Source organism: Phaethon aethereus, assembly GCF_964289735.1.
Source record: "Phaethon aethereus genome assembly, chromosome: 3".
Lineage (NCBI taxonomy): Eukaryota > Metazoa > Chordata > Aves > Phaethontiformes > Phaethontidae > Phaethon > Phaethon aethereus.
In genome coordinates, this window is record NC_138576.1 from 26,893,690 (window position 1) to 26,910,721 (window position 17,032).

General features: G+C 38.2%; 1 protein-coding gene across 1 annotated transcript in view; it reads left to right on the forward strand.

Moving 5' to 3' along the window:
- AGPAT5 (1-acylglycerol-3-phosphate O-acyltransferase 5) overlaps window positions 1–17,032 on the forward strand; it is a gene marked incomplete at its 3' end in the record, with an annotated part of 56,525 nt that overhangs the window by 26,423 nt on the left and 13,070 nt on the right. The window contains exons 5-6 of the mRNA XM_081997178.1: window positions 3,971–4,061; window positions 14,588–14,749. Of these exons, the coding sequence (XP_081853304.1) occupies window positions 3,971–4,061; window positions 14,588–14,749 (253 nt within the window). The remainder of the gene's footprint in view (window positions 1–3,970; window positions 4,062–14,587; window positions 14,750–17,032) is intronic.

Below are 17,032 nucleotides of genomic sequence, written 5' to 3' on the forward strand. Positions count from 1 at the left end.
TTCTGGAAATCACTTTGCTTCTCAAACTGTCATTGAAGTATACACTCAAATGGTTCATTATTGGGCCTTTTGTGGCAAAACTCACTTGAAAGGATGTGATTTTGTTTTAAATTGTATAAAATCTGGCTGATTGTTAACAAGAGTCTCTGCTCTCTTGTTGTGAGAGCAGAGACTGTCACATGGTTTCAAGGTCACTTTTGTGTTAATGTTGTTTTAATGTAAGCCATAATAAGAGAAACGCATTTCTCAGTGTAACAATATATCCAGCCAGCATTTGATATACTCAATCTGCTTGTTTTATAAAGAAAGTTAACTCTTCTGAACAGCAAACTATTCAGTTTGATAACTGAAAATGTAACATGTATCTTCTTATCATGCATCGAGAGTAGGAAATCTGCATTCTGAGATGTGGGATTTAACCCAGTATAGCAAATATTTAGCTGGTTAGTAACGATTTTGAACTTTGAAAATAAAAATATTCAATTGTTTTCCCCTTGTCACCCACCCAGGAACAGCACAGTAAATGCAAGTTATCTTTAGCCAGTAGTTACCACTTCTTGATGCCCTGTGTTCTTCTACAGACTGTCAGCTACTCTCTCCGGGACACCCTCCAAAGCCCTGCCCTTGGTCAGGATTTTTTATCACCACTTCTCACTGTATGTGTATGGTATCTGGGCTGGCTTTGTTCTGTATTCCAGGGACTCGTGTGTTGCCTCATACCCCCTTCCCCTGCTCCATCCATACTAGCTCCTTTTCTGGTACTCTGATTTCTCTCAAGGACTTTCCTTGGCTGCCCTACTCCCCTCTCTGGAAGCACAGCCCGTCTCAGTGCCATTGCTATTTCTTTTGCCTGGGTGACCTTGACAACACTGGGGAAATGAAAAGAGTTGGTATTCAGGTGAAAGCAGTTATCATCATGCATTCAGTTCATTTGTGGATTGTGGCAAGTCCACTGACATTACGCTGGGGACTCTGTGGGTAACCGCTGCCTCTTTTCTATTTTTCTGGCTCCAACAAGAATCAGTAGGGCTCTACTAAATGAATCCTGATCCGTTCCTTGAAGCTTTCAAATTGACGAGAGATAGCGACTACACGGACACCTACCCATTACAACAGAAACAGTCATGAAAGTACCATGTATCTGAACATAGGAACCTACTCTGCTTGTGTTAAAATCGGTATAACAGTGAATCAGGGACTGTGGTAATGCGAGATTTTCTGTGTCATTTTGAACACAAGCACTGTATTTTGCAGTCACTGTGATAAGATGTGTAATTTTTATGTAGCTAATTGACCTAAATGAAAAATTCTGTATAAAAAATTGCCTTAGCTGCAGCTAGTGTTTCTAGGCAATTAAAATGCTCCTAGAACTCAACAGTTCTTAACCCAAGTTCAGGGGAGCTTATTTAGTTATTAAAATCTCAGAGATTCTTAGTTCTTATAATAGTTGGAAATAGTGCTTAAGGATTTAGCTTCTGCTGCCCGTAGTGGGAGAAAACCCAGTCAATACAAATAGATTTGGTAGGCTGAATTGCACTGGCAGAGTATCTTTTTCTTGTACAGGACTGTAGATGAGTATAAGACAGACATCTGTTTACATTCATGAATTTTACCCAGGTAAAGTAGTCCTAATGAGCTACATACTAGGTTTATATATGCTGAATTTAAAGCAAAAGCCACCTCTCTGTCATGTTGGTGTGATTCCAGTTCAGATATACTCAGATTCTGGTCAGCAACTGGTTCAGCTGCTTGTGTTTTAGAGGTTTGCAAGAACAATTAAAATATAATTTCAACCCCTGCTTTGTAGGACTGGAGTAAGTAGGTACTATTCTCTCTTGTGTAATCAGCTTTTGGTGGCTGATTGTCTGCTCTGAAGACTGGTAATGTTGTTGCATGCTTTTAAGTGCTGATCTCTGCACCAAGAATGGTATTCCGATCCTGTGTGCTTCACACTTCTTTCTGTGTGCTTATCACTTGTTACTGCCCCTGTATTACCTTTTGGAGCAGAGCATTCAGTCTTTAATTGGGGTGGGGGGAGTAACCTCATCTTGAAGTACCATTTTAAGGATCCAAATTATGTGATTTGAATATAAGCACATTTATGGGGAAAAAAAATAAATAAATGCATGTGGATTTGAATATTTTGCCCTTTCCAGCTAACTCTGAAAAGTTTTACTTAGTCACTTAAATATCTCAACAGTGTACTTCATAGCTGAAATGTATACATGACTGGGGAAAGTGTGGACTGCTGCTGGGTCTAAGGATTCCTGTACTCGTCCCTGTGCTTATGCTACTGTCATGGTAGAAAAAAGTAAGCACCTTGCCTCTTAAACCCATTTTCTTTTGTTCTTTCCCCACCAAATCTGTATACATCTTGGGTTTCTGCCGGTCCTTGCATGGTCTTGGACTCCACTTGCATCTGCAATCTGCCAGTTCTCCTCCTCTCCGAATGTGCCATGACAAGTACAGCCTTTCCTCTAACTCTTTACTCCACTCTACTGACACTGGTTTTGCCATTCTTAATATTTCTTCTTTTTTTGTATTTTTCCAGATTCTGGGCTATGTACTTAGTTCTCCTCTTTCTTCCTCTCATGCTGGCTTCACTGGTTGGCACAGTTCCTATATTTCTGGTATTTTTATACCTTTGCATTTTAGCGCATCTTTCAACCTTCCTCACTGTGGGGTGATTCCGGAGAGTTTGCTGGCTGGGTCCTGTCTTTCTGCATTCAACTTTTTCTCTGCAATCATTAAGTGCAAATACCAGCACACTCTTGATGTTTTGTGGGCCAGAAGCACAAAGTTATATTCCTGTATGTCTCTTTCTGAGTTTTTATTTAACTTCTCATCTTTTCATGATGTGCACTCCCAGTTGTCAGTGTTTTCCTGTACTCACTGATAATCCTCCTTGAACTGCTTTATAAATCCACTATCTCTTTTTCTTTCACATATTTTCTGAGACTCACTGATGCAAAGGTAACATATGAAGTAGTTAGTTAGTCTAGGCACAGTAGGCATGATGTTACTGTGAATGGACACTCCACACTAGTTACCATATGTGGCCGTAGCCTTTTCTTCTGCAGATGGACCCCAAATATGAAATTTTCACTGCTTAAGTGATGTTTTGTGTCAACTTTGTATGTAGGAGATGATGCAAGACATGCGCAAAAAAAGAGAGATAGAAACCTCTGTTCTGTTTCAAAAGAAAATAGAAAATTCATCAAATTTGACTGCTTCTATTTGGGTACGTAATTTTGCAGTCAGATATGCAGATACTTAGGCAACCGTTACCTGTGTAATGATTTGAGAACGAACAGACAGTTGTTGCTGAATAGGCAAGCAAACCAATTTACTTGGGAAATCAAAACTTGCAGACATGCATGCTTAGAGGAATGTGACTTTAAAGTTCAAATTATGTTAAACTCTGAGTTTAAGTTCATAATATATTTAGTATCTAATACAGTGAGATACATAAAGGCACATAAGGTAGCTGATCTATCATAATTTCAATTAATAGTATTTCTGATTATGAATGGAATTAAATAGGTATTTTAGTATAAGGAGAGACTAGATGCAAGATCAGTATTAAAGAAAAAAATATAATTTAGGTCATCTGTGACATACTTGACTGTCTTTTCAAAATCTCCTCTTATCCCATTTAACAAAACCAATACTCTCATTGATATCAGCTGCTCCTGACTTGCTCACTTTTGTTGACTTGTGCTATCTCCCTTCCTAAATCACCTGGGCGACTTTCTATGGTGTACATTCAAAGAAAATTATTTTGACCCTCAAACAGTAAGTTTCTTAAAGCTCAGAAATTTTAGCTCAAGTATTCTTTGGATCCTTACAATAATCGATGGTGTGAATTAGATTCAATATGGGCCTATTAAGTGATGATGATTTCTGTAGAACAAATCAGTTTACATTCATTATAAGAACTTGTCTATTTTGTTTCTTTTTAATCCCACAGATGTATTTAGTGATTTTTCCAGAGGGGACTCGTTACAATCCAGAAATACCAAAAGTCATTGCAGATAGTCAATCATTTGCTGAAAAGGAAGGTAAGCAAAAAAAGCTTTGAAATCATTCTTTTGTTACAGTGTTAACACATGTTACATAAAATTGTTACATAATATGAAGATGATCTCACCTTAACTGCACTCTTAAGCCTGCCTGATTGATACTTAGGGGTTAGAGTAGCATAAGCAAGTGTTTCTCTTACCACAGAGTAAGATCAGAGCAGTATATACAGACATTTCATGCATTTCACACTGCAAGAGTATTAATTCTCAAGAAAGCTCTCTTTAGTTTCTGTCTATATCTGTGTATTTATGGACACTTCTTTTCTTGCTCCTTCAGGGACATAAGAATTACCTGCACTGGATCAGGGCACTGTTCTATCTAAGTTGACATTATAACTCCAATTACAGTTGTTACTCGATACAAAGAATATTTTGTGTAGAGATTGTTGTGCCTTAAAAGAAAAAGTCTTCCATCACTTCATTTTTAATTACTGTTAGTACTACCATGGCTTTTTGGTTTTGTTCCTTTCTTACCTTCCAGTCTCACCCTTCCTTGGTTTAACTGTATTATGTAGTTGCTTTGAGTGTTGGGATCGTCTCTATAACCACAGATGGAATTACTTCATCTTTGGAAAGGCTTGCAAAAAATCTAAGGGTCCCAAGCTTTTTCATTTTTTTCTCACATTATATGCACAATACACGTAAACTTTTAAGTCCAACAGTTCAGTGAACATGTTTCCTGGTTTTGTTTTTTCCTGTTGACCAAAAGTTAAATAATTCACTATGAAGGTAAACAAAGAATAACAAATAGGTCTGGTAAATTCATTTCTGTGACACACTGAAATGAATTCACAAGTCTGTGAATCAGCCTGTTGATATCATCAAGCTATTAAGTATTGTTAGCTCTTGTCCAAAAGGATATATGCTTTTCTTCTCCTTGGGAAGAATGGAATTTGTTTGTGTGTATGAGCAGGAGAGCTTAAGTCATAACGTATTTATTCATCACTTCAGTTTCCTGTTGGAAATGAAAGTCAAATGTTTCATTTAGGTTGGTGGTTCTTTGAGAGTTCAGATGGGGTGTTTGATAGGGGGTTTCTTCCCCCCTCCTCCTTTTTCAGGGAAAAGAAAGGGCTCTTGTTGTGATTATTATTATTTTAATAAACCTCTTAATTACATCTCTACAGTCTGCAAAACAGTAAAACACTGCTTTTGTGCTTTCAGAGCACCTGTTTGTTTCTTCTAGAGCTTTTGTCCAGTTTTGGTCTGCTTTTATTTTGTAAGGGTTACTCCTTTTAAAAACTCCCAAGACAAATATTTATTAAACAGGAAGCATCTACTATTCTACTACCGAATCCTCTTGATCTGCTTTTCGTCATTGCTAAATTCTTTTGTCGTTGGTCTCTCCTCAACTTTTTATATGGAGAGAGTTGGGAAGCAATCTGTGTTGGACCCTGCTGCCCTACAAGTTCATATAAAGATTGATACTCGCTTGAATTAGAGCATCCATCACAGAAGCAGTCTGAGAAGCAGGGATGGCTGACACTGAAAGCCGCGTACTGAACTATTCTGACAGTTAAGAGCCACAAGGCATATACCAGTACAAGGCACCATACATCGGGGAGCTCTCAGGATGGGGAACTCCACATGGCCACCAGCAGGAGATGACAATGACTCCACAGGGTCCCCCCACCATGCCGCTGTGCTCTCCTCAGCTTGCAGCTTCCACCCAGCAGCCCCAGTGCCACCACGGTCCTGGCTGCTGGCCATGTGCTGGGGCTGCAGCGTGGGAGCCATGACCAAACCCCTCTCCAGTGGTTGCGTATAGATTGAGTGCTGGCCACGCTCCTTGTAAGCGTGCAAGGGCTGTTAGGTGACACCGCTGAGCTGAACTAAAAATGCACAACTGCATGCTTGTCTAAAGGATCTTCAGAGCTTCTTATTTCCTACGGTTTTAGGAAAGGTGGTAATACCCAGTAGTACTGCCAGTCAGAGGAATGAGGACATACTGTAACTTCTAGTTTAAAATCTGTACTTCATACCTGGTGGAGATATAATGAAATCTGATAATTTGGTCTTATCATTTTAGTTTACAGAGCACAGTGCTTCAGTATTGACTTTTCAGACATGCAGGGGAATTTTTTTGCTTGTTTTTCCCTTGAAATGTAAGCTTTATAGTGATTATTTTCCTACATTTTTGAATGATTTATATGTTGAGAAAATAGTGCAATTCTAATGTTGGAAAAAGTGGCTCAATTAAGAGGTAAACTTCAAATTGATGTTAGGACCAGAGGTAGTGTACCCAAAGATAAAAAAAGCAGTTCCTAGAGCACAAGCATAACTTACATTTATGATGCTGTTTGAACTACTGTTTTTGACATAAATGTGTATATATGTTTTAGTAGTTTTGCAGAGAGGAATTATGAAAAGGTTGTGTGAGTTTTGTGTTTACTTTTACTCTCCATGGGCTGGATTCTCTTTTTGAGAAGGTTCATTTGGTTTAAGCAGAATTATTGGGTCGAAGTTAATACCTGGTCTTAGTGTGAGCAGCTGATGAGCTGCATCTCCTATCTTGACATTCTTTTTAAGTAAACATTAGTTTTGGACACAGTTACTGCTTCTTTACAATTGGTCCTAGGACCAGTACAACAAAAATAAAATAAAAAAATAAAGTTTTAGGTTTGCATCGAAAGGCATACTTTCACACTGCTGATTTCAACTATTATGTCTTTTCTCATTGATATGAATATATAAATAAATCTTCTTTGTCTGTGAATAGGATGGAAGGATATCAAACAGCAAAAGAATTTAAAGGTGATTTAGGTTGCCCTTGAAAGAGAGGCAACTTTTTAAAATACTGATAATACTCCATGTTACAGTTTGTTCTGCCACAGGACTCGGGTTCTACACAAAAACTTGACCCCTAACAAGAGCAGATGTATTTCCTCTTTCTGAAACACAGGCAAATCAAACACACAGGGTAGATCCAATAGATCTGGGTAGATAGGGTTATGAATAAGTTGAGTCTGAAGGCTATAAAGCACAGAGAAACTTCTAGAGAAGGAGTAGGGCCATATCCTTTCTTACTATTTTTAGAAAGAAAGAAGGGATGTTGTACAGTAAAAAATGAAACCCGTAAACTGGTCATGCAAATTTGTCATTAACTCTCTTGCCAAGTTCAAGTTGAATGTACTGCCAGGCTTTTGTTTGTTAAAACCAAAGAATGCCAAAACCATCTAGAGGTAAAAATGATAAAAATTGGGCATTAATATTCCTCGTTTTCCTGTTGGAGACTGACACAAGAATATTCTTCAGCACTGATGGATTCGACACAGCAAAACTCTATCCTAATTAATTTGAACTCTACTGTAAGTTCTGTCCACCCTAACTGTATTCAGTGAGATAAAGAAAGTTGCTTACTTCCAGTAATGGTTTTGTGGTGATAAACAGAGAACATTATTGCCTAAGGGTAATGCTGGTACCCTCAGAAACTGAAGTTTACTCATTCTACACATATTACAAGTGTCAGAAAATTCCAGTCAGATCACATTTTTATCCAGGATAGGACAGGCACCATTTTAAAATCAAAATACATTTCTTTGATTGCATTGGGGAAGAAAAAATGCACTTCCTGAAGTTTAAAAGCAGAAGCACAAATCACCTCTCTGTGATTCTATGAGAAATAACCAAATAATAGAATCTTTGTTTTGGAAGGGACCTTTTAAGGTCATCTAGTCCAGTCCCCCTTCAAAGGAGCAGGAACATCTTCAACTAGATCAGGTTGCTCAAAGCCCTGTCCAACCTGACCTTGAACGTTTCCAGGGATGGGCCATCTATCACCTCTCAGAGCAACCTGTGCCAGTGTTTTACCACCGTCGAAGTAAAAAATTTCTACATCTACTGTCTTTTATTTTAAAACTGTTACTCCTTGTCCTGTCACTGCAGGCCCTGCTAAAAGGTCTGTCCCCGTCTTTCTTACAAGCCCCCTTTAAGTTCTGGAAGGCCGCAATAAGGTCTCCCCAGAGCCTTTTCTTCTGCAGGCTGAACAACCCCAACTCTCTCAGCCTGTCCTCAGAGGAGAGGTGTTCCATCCATCGGATCATTTTTGTGGCCCTCGACTTGCTGGCCACACTGCTTGGGATGCGGCCCAGGATATGGTTGGCCTTCTGGGCTGCGAGCGCTCATCTCCAGCTTTTCATCCACCAGTACCCATGAGTCCTTCTTGGCAGCGCTGCTCTCAATCCCTTCATCCCCCAGCCTGTACTGATAGCAGGGGTTGCACTGACCCAGGTGCAGGACCCTGTACTTGGCTTTGTTGAACCTCATGAGGTTCACACAGGCCCATTCCTCAAGCTTGTCCAGGTCCCTCTGGATGGTATCCTGTCCCTCAGGTGTGTCAACCACACCACTCAGCTTGATGTCAACTGCAAATCAAGGGTGCACTTGATCCTACTATGTCATTGATGAAGATATTAAAGAGTACTGGTCCCAGTACAGACCCCTGAGGGACACCACTAGTCACTGACTTCCATCTGGACATTGAGCCGTTGACCACTACCCTCTGGCTGTGACCATCAGCCAATTTCTCATCCACCCAACAGTCCACCCATCCAATCCATATATCTTCAATTTAGAGAGAAGTATGTTGTGGGGGACAGTGTCAAAGGCCTTGGAGAAGTCCAGATCGATGACATCCATTGCTCTTCCTTTGTCCTCTGATGTGGTCACGCCATCATAGAAGGCCATGATGTTGATCAGGCAGGACTTGCCCTTGCTGAAGCCATGCTAGCTGTCTCGAATCACCTCCCTGTGCTCAATTTATCATAGGATTAATGCAGGAGTTACTCATAGAACAAGTTAAATTCTGTGGAGTTGATAAAATTAATCATGTATTTATCTTTGGCCAAAATTGCAATATTTGCTGAGGTTTCGCAACCACATTCAACAACATAAGCAGTGTTGACGGAATATCAGGTGAAGCCCTCTGTTTTCACGTTTCTGTCAGAGGCAAATGAAACACCCCACTTCCAAGCCGATGGGGATACATGCCATATAGCTGGATTTGAACCTGATGCTCCTTGTTGTCCTCTCCTGATGGGAAGCAGGTGGCTGCATGAGGTGATTCCAGCAATTGCTACCAGGATGGGCTCTCTTTTTCTCCAGGTTTCAGAATGGTTGGTGACTAATGTGTTTCTAATGGGACATCTTGTAAGATTCTCATAGTCAAATGAAATATTTCTCCCTCTACTCCCTCCCTCTCTTGAAGATAGAAGAATGTGATGGTATGTATTTTGCCCCTTGTCCCCTAAGCTTTTGCCATCCAGCTTCCACTACTTAAGTAGTCAGTAATCTTAGTTTAACTGAGTTTGCTTTAGTTTTCCATTGTAAAGGAGTTATTGGATAACATGATTCCTGTCTTCAAAATCTGATGCAGTCATTCAGTTGGATTACATATTGGTGATAACTTTAGGCTCAAATCTATTACTTTAGGCATCTTAAAAGTGCAGCAGTTCTTCCACACTAGTTAATGGACTTCAGTTGCTGAGTTCAGGGAATTATAATATGTAGGTGGCGCTCATATTTTCATAGGGATTTAAGTCTAATCTTGTCATAATGTTAGAAGTGGTAATTTTTATTTTATGTATTTATTTCAAACTATAAATCTTCTCAGGCTGGGTCTTTTTAATGGTACTGGACTACAGAACAAAATTTCTATAAAACCCACAAAATACATGATTATTATTTTTTGTATCAGTTTCTGGTATAAAGTTTGTTCCATTTATATGTTCCCAAAATACATATGTATAGATTTCTGATCATTTTCTAGCAGTTAGACCTCTATAATGTTCCAAACAACCACAAATTTCTTAGGTTTAGTAGAATATTAATTTTATCCAAATGTTAAGAAATGGCATTCTAAAAATTTGAAAATAAATAGGACTAATCCGAAGCCCTTGTAATCCTAATGTTACTAACTGAAAAGTCAAAGAGAAGGGGATAAGAAGCTTGTTAAATTTAACTTGGCTTGCTGTTGCTGAATGAAGACAAAACAATCTTCCCTGTTGAAAGGCATGTATGGAATTTTGTATTAATGTTTGATTTCTAACAAAGGTCATTTAATCAAGCAAACATTTCAGGTATTCATTTATTATCTCCCCTGTCTTTATGCAGAAAAGTTTCAAATGTAAATGTTTTTTAATGCTAAGTTTATCTTGACTAGCATCATGCTTTCTACTAAGATGTTTGTGTGTGCAGGATATGCTTATCTCAAAATTGCTTTTACAGGTCATGTAAAAAAGAGGTATTTCAACTGAGCTAATTGAAAATATTTCCCTTCTAGACCTTGGCATTTGTTCTAGATTGCTTTAAAATACAATCTGAAGTATTTAATATCCAGAAATGTTATTTGGAACTGTCTCTAAAAAAAATAGCTTTTGGTGATTTTTTTTTTTTCTCCACACACTTTCATGTAAGCAAGCTTGATGTAAATGTGCACAATGAGATGTGGAAAGGAGAATATAATTTTTAAAAAGAGTTTCGATGATGCCTTGCGTAGCATTTGAAAGACATACCATTAGGATGAAGAAAGGATTTCTGTTATTGAAAGTCATCCTTAGGAAATTAAGTTGAGAAAAGCAAGAAATACCTTGTATTTCTGGAGATAAACATCACAGAAGAAAGCATACTGAAGAGTGGTATCTCCCATGTTTTGCTGTTGGATGATCATACTCTTCTTGAGGAGATTACTTGCTTTTCTTGTACTTCAGTTCATGGTAACAGAAAACATTTTTTACAAGAGCATGCGATTTTTTTAATGCTGTCACCAGCTGAGTCCTATTTATGTAAGTCGATGGAATACTAGCATACAAATGGATGAGCTCTCCCACCATATGTCATTTTTTAAGTGTAACTCTGGACTCTGTTTTCAATAAGTAAGGTTTCGATCACTGGGGGCATTCCAGAAGGCTGGTGGAAACTCAGTGCTGGGTAAGTTACTTGGGACACCCCAGGTAACTGCAAAGCTTTCAGCCTAATATCACTCCTGCACACACACACATGAAAAAGGAAAACAGAGGAGAAAAAAGATCTAGTTGCTATTGAAATCAATTTTTACCCTTTTTGAAATAAATTTTCTGGTTTTTCACCCTGCTTTCAGTTTTTGCATTACTGTCAACTAACGTAGTTTGGAGAGGGACCCTCAAGCTAATTTTGACATCCACTTTCAGTGAGCACATAACTTTTGTTGTTGAAATGTGGTAGTAGTAATGTCATACACATAGGGTATTCCTAATTTAGAGCACTTTTTAAAAATTGTTTTCATTTTAAAATGTGATATGTGCGTATGTCAGGGGTACAAATATGACTAATGGAGTCCAAGTCTGAAAATGTAGATGGCCTGCCTGCGCTGAACAGCTCTGAATTTTTGACCCAGATGAAGCAAGGAGGAAGAGGCATCTTTTTCATAGAGTTGTACTCAGCTATTATATATGTAACTTCACGCTGAGAGGTTAGATAAATGGTATTTTGTCTGGGGTTTTTCATTCTGTTTAGATGAAAAATTCGGTTCTATAGATGCTAATGATTTGAGCCTTTGTACTTCCCAGACTATAACCTTACTTTATTTCATTCCATTTTCTTGCAGACTTTCTGAAGTAATTCTGCATCTTAATATACTCTAGTAAACGGATGATATTTGAAGTACCATTGTTCACCCTATTTCTTCAGATATTCACATTATTTTCATATTATGTCTGTTGATCATTTAAAAGTTAGCTAATATAGAAGAGCAAACCTATAGCATTTTAAGGTAGAGTATTACATTATTAGACATCTAGTTCATTTTCTTTGGCATTTAAAATAAAATCTCATGACCTCAGATACTTTGACAGAGAGTCTTAACTTAGTATTGCACAACATTAAAAACAGTTTAAGCAGAGTGTGTTTTGTGAATTGGATGCAGGCAGTTTGCCAAGGTAACTATACTGTAACTACTTGGGTTTAAATTCTGTTATGTTGATTTTAGCAAAGATCATCAAGTAATTGCAAGAATGTGTGGTTAGTGTTTTTATAAAACAGAGTCTTTAAAAGGATATTCTGAACTGTTGTTGCTGCATGTTTGTCATGCACTGGAGTGATTCTGAATAATGGATTATGGACTTTATTGATTTTAATTAGATGCATACTCATTTTTTACTTAAAGCTGCTAGAGTTCACTGGTAGCACATGGAGTAAGAAGGGCTTATTCTACAATTGCACTTCCCGTATTGTCCTGACCATCTTCATCACCAAAACTAGCCATGGATTCAAAATATTCATCACCAAATAGTCAATATTGTCTTAGATACCTAAATTAATTTGTCTAGAGGATTCAGTTCTCATTTAAGTCTGTTTTCCCTTTTTCTTCCCCATAGTAATAGTTTGCATAAGGGGAAGGTGAGTGGGGCAGGAAAGGAATGACAATGTTTTTAGAATGTGTTTGGGAATTTGTCTCAACAAGAGTTGGGTTGAGTGGTATGTCCACACTAATATCATTACTGACACAACACTAGAATATTCAGTGCTTCATTTACAGAGTAAACATTTGGAAACATAACATAATAAGCTGTTTGATGTACCAGTTCACAAGCTAAGAAAACATTACCACCATATTATGCTTCAAAATATTTACATGATCCATATAACATTTTGCATAGACAGTTATCGCTATTGCCAGTAAAGCTTAGAACAATGACTTCAGAATGAGTGCTAGTAAATAACCTTTTATCTCCATGTTCAAACAAGGAGATTCTTAGCAAGTGTTAAGAAATCGAGTTAATTTATACGGAAATTTTCTACTGTAAGGATGGTAGAGCAGTTTAGAAACTAGCATTATCTCACAGTGTTCAGTAGATATTTCATAATTTTAGATCAAAGTATGCTTTGTCCAGAAAAGGAGAGAAGTTCAGTGCAAAATCAGGACAATATACTATGTTTTGAACTGATTTTGCAAGTGGAAACATATCTAAAGCAATACCACAATAATTTGGCTTGGAAAAAATTCTGCTTCATCTATCAGGAACCAGTAACACTACTGGAAAGTTCTTTAAAAATGGACTGAGAGTAAGCCAATGAAAAACCAGGGTAGAAAGGAATAATTGCAATTTTATTCTGATACTTCTCTTTGTGAAAGATACACATCTTATAGTGCATCTTTGCATAATATGTTTTGTTTTTTCCTAGAAGCACTTTCAAATAAGTGTGGAAGAGCCATGTTCAGATCATGAAAAGGTTGAGGGTGTGTTTCTTTTATTTGTTTTCATTTTGAAAGTAATTTTATATTAAAATTCTGGAAATACAATAAAAGTTTACACTTTCCAGCCCAGTGTACTTGTATGTTCTAGAGTATGCTGTAGGTGGAAGTGGTCAGCTGAAGCAAACATGGATATGAGATACTGTTGTTAAGACATGCAGAGTGCTGTTAAACTTGATGTTCTTATGTCCTTGACATACTGGTCTCTGTGTCTTGGCCTGGGTGGCTAAAGGTAACAGCTGTGACTCTGGTCTTGTTAGTAGCTAAGTCAGTCTCATAGGTTGTTGGCAGGGAAACAGAGGTTTCCTCCTTGCTGTCAGCTCTCAGTGCCTTTTACCACCTCCCTGCTTAGTTTTCTGATGGGATTATGAGTTAAATTAGCTGGTGGGAAAGGGGGGAACCAGAGCAATACAAAGTTAGCAGCAGGAATAGGCACACAGAGAAGAGCAATAAGGGAAACAGCTGCAAGCATCAAGTGGAATTTCCCATTTTTTATAGCAGCAAGTCATTGCAGTTGGCTGAAGTGATCTTGAGTCTGTGAGCACCCTCAGAGTAACCATATCTAATATCCCAGAATCTGCCATTAGGAAGAAGGAAACGAAAGCAGGAAAGCTAGAATCTAAAGTAGGAGGTCACAAAACATACTGAAATTTCTGATAGCATCATAGCTTTGGAGAAATGTAGCATCCTGTTTAAGCATGTGTAGTTTAAGACAACCACTGTTTTGTTACTATGGGGCAGTATTAGGATTCAGTATGTCGACAAAATTGGCTTGTCCTTTGGGAAGTAAAATGCTGGATGAGCATTAGGCATGCTTAAAATTACCTGTGCTTATGCCTCACCTACCAAATCTGTTTCGGATACAGAATTTCAGGAGGCAATGTCCTGTGCATTTAGTATGTCTCAATTAATTTGCTCATTTTTTTACAGCAGTTGGACAAACAAACGGTAGGGAGAAGTGCTGTTTCATGGCTTATGAGCCACATTAAAACCATCACTGCGTCTAGAGCAGAAGCTGTAAAAAGAACACTTCTGTTGAGCAGCCTTTTTGTCATTAATACCTTTTTTTATTAACAGAAATATTTCTGTTTCATCTTCTACGTGTGCTCAGTAGAATAAATGCAGGGTGCACACACTCTCTCAACTGAGAATTGAGATTTAAAAATAAGCCTTTTGTGATTTTGAGTGGGGGTGCTGAAGTTCCTTGGCATGATGTTCCTTTTGTGAATGTAGTCCAGTTTACTTTCAAACACTGTAATTATGTTTTTTCCCCCTCTAGGTCTTGCTATATTAAAGCATGTGCTAACGCCACGTGTGAAGGCAACTCACGTAGCTATTGACACTATGAAAGACTATCTGGATGCAGTGTATGATGTGACCGTAGCTTATGAAGGTACTGTGGACCACAAGGGGCAAAGAAAACTGGCACCATCTATGACAGGTGAGTTGATGTATATTAGATGTGCTACAGCCATATGCTTGTTAATATACAGAACCAACTCCAGGTGCTTTGTAATGCTCTGAAGATAATCTCCACAGTGCTTCAGCCATCTTACCGCACCTTGATAGGGCATCATTCACCGGTGACTAGGCTTTACAATAGTTATCTGTGACATTCCTGCCCTCTCCTTCCCTTCCTTATTCCACGCAGAGAATATTGCTGTAGTGAAATTCTGCATACAAGTCCTCTTTGGAGTGAAAATGAACTTGGGGCCATAGGCAGCAGATGCCATATACCTTTGTGTTCTTCTAGCACTGGGATTTGGCATCACCCTAAATTCTCTCTTTCCCTCTGCTGTGCTATGTATGTATACATATGATCTAATTGCTAAAATGCATGTGTTTTAAAGTGAAAATGTGTAGTAATAGTATTTTACTGGCAATTCTTCAAATTGTTACACATACCCAGTAAACTTACAAGCATTTAACAGCATTTTATGCAAGTGGTCTTACCTTGCTGTAGTATTTTAAACCATCTACAGCACCTTAAGAGAAGGGAGTAAATTAGGTGTATGTTCCTCAAGTAATCTAACCAAAAAATAAGTTCTGGGGTTTCTGTTGGGGAAAACTCTGGGACAGAGAGCTTCAGGGTTTGCTGTTTTTAGATTGTGCTTGGCTGGATTGATTTTTTTTTTTTTTTTTTTTTTTTTTTTTTTTTTTTTTTTTAGTGATTCATTTAACTGCACCATCACTGGAGGGCCAGATGTCATCTTTCTTTCCGGCTGTAGTTGATGCGTTACTCAGCCATATCTGTGCACAACTGTCTGTTGCTAGTTGGCTCAAAGTGGTACTTTTGAATCTACTGCACTACTGATAATAATGGGGAAAAAAGAGCCACAGTAGTTCCACACAGCTGTTCAGACCTTTGGGCAAGGGATCAGTGTTGGCTGAGGAACCTGCAGGGAACTTCTCTAACTCCCCACTCCTTGGCTGGCCTAGTGTCACTGGGATTTGTTCCTTCTGCTGCTAAAAATAGTGATGTGGCTGTTTCCATGTCACTTCATTAGCAGGTGTAACTCCTTGAGTTGATGTAAAGTTCACATGAACTCCTTCAAGGTGCTAGTTGCTTAGAAGTTCTGGAATTGTCTGTTTTTACATTTTCACCCTATTTAAAATTCTTCTGGATAGGTGAGCAACAAAACTGTTAACACTGTGTATTAACACTTGTGTTGTACTGTTGTCCTGTCTTAGGATGGTTTTATTTTATGTACGTTTTGTTCCCAACAGGCATTTTTTTATGGCTAAATATCAAGAATGTTTTTTAGTATTTAACATTTTTTATTTATAGTTTTCTTTTGAACTTGATTTTACAGATTTTATTATTTAAAGTTTTTAATTTTTGTTTAATACCTTATGACCCTTTTACAGACTCCTTTGAAGGCTGGGCAGCCTCCCTCTTGTCCTGTTACCCAACCCTTTTCAAGACCCCCTTCAAAACAAATAGGATTGTTCCCCCTTCCCTGCAGCATATCTTGTTTCGTGACTTAATTATTAGGCAGTTTCAACCATTCTTATGCTGGACTTCTCACTGCCTGATGGTTAATTAAACTATTAAAATGTCATTACCTAATGATAAAATGGCAAATGTTCAAATTCCATATAAGACCTCTTCACCTATTGAACCTTCCAGTTTGCATAAAGCATGATACAATTATAGAACGGGAACCAACCAACTGAATATCCCTGTTGGCTGTTTCTTGTGTCTGGTGTCAAGTGGTAATCAGATGGTTTGGGGTGGTGGCTTCTCCACGTCCAGCCTTTTGGAAACCCACAGCAGGCAGTCCAGGCGTATCATTACTGTTAGGCCCAGGGTAACTACTGTCTCAGCCTTGGGTAAAAATACAGACAGTAACACAGAATGAAGTGCAGACAACCAGTTGTTACCCATTACGGAGTAGATAAAGGAAATATCCATCCAGGGCATTCCACGCTATTGTGGCAGTCGCATGTATTCCATATAATATAAATTATGTAGATTAAAGACACTTTATAAATTACAGTGTGGAACATAGTTGTCATTCTTTTAGGCCCTCCAGACACAAAGTGGAAGAAAAACAATTTCCGTTCTAAGAGGTCAAGATCATTTCACCATTTGTTATGCAGAAGTCCAGCAACTGGTCTGTTCAGGAATATAATAGAACAAGAATTGATTTAGGCTTTGCTAGGCATTTGAGATTTTTTAACATTATTGGTTTTTTAATAGTACTAAAATGAGTTGTAAAAT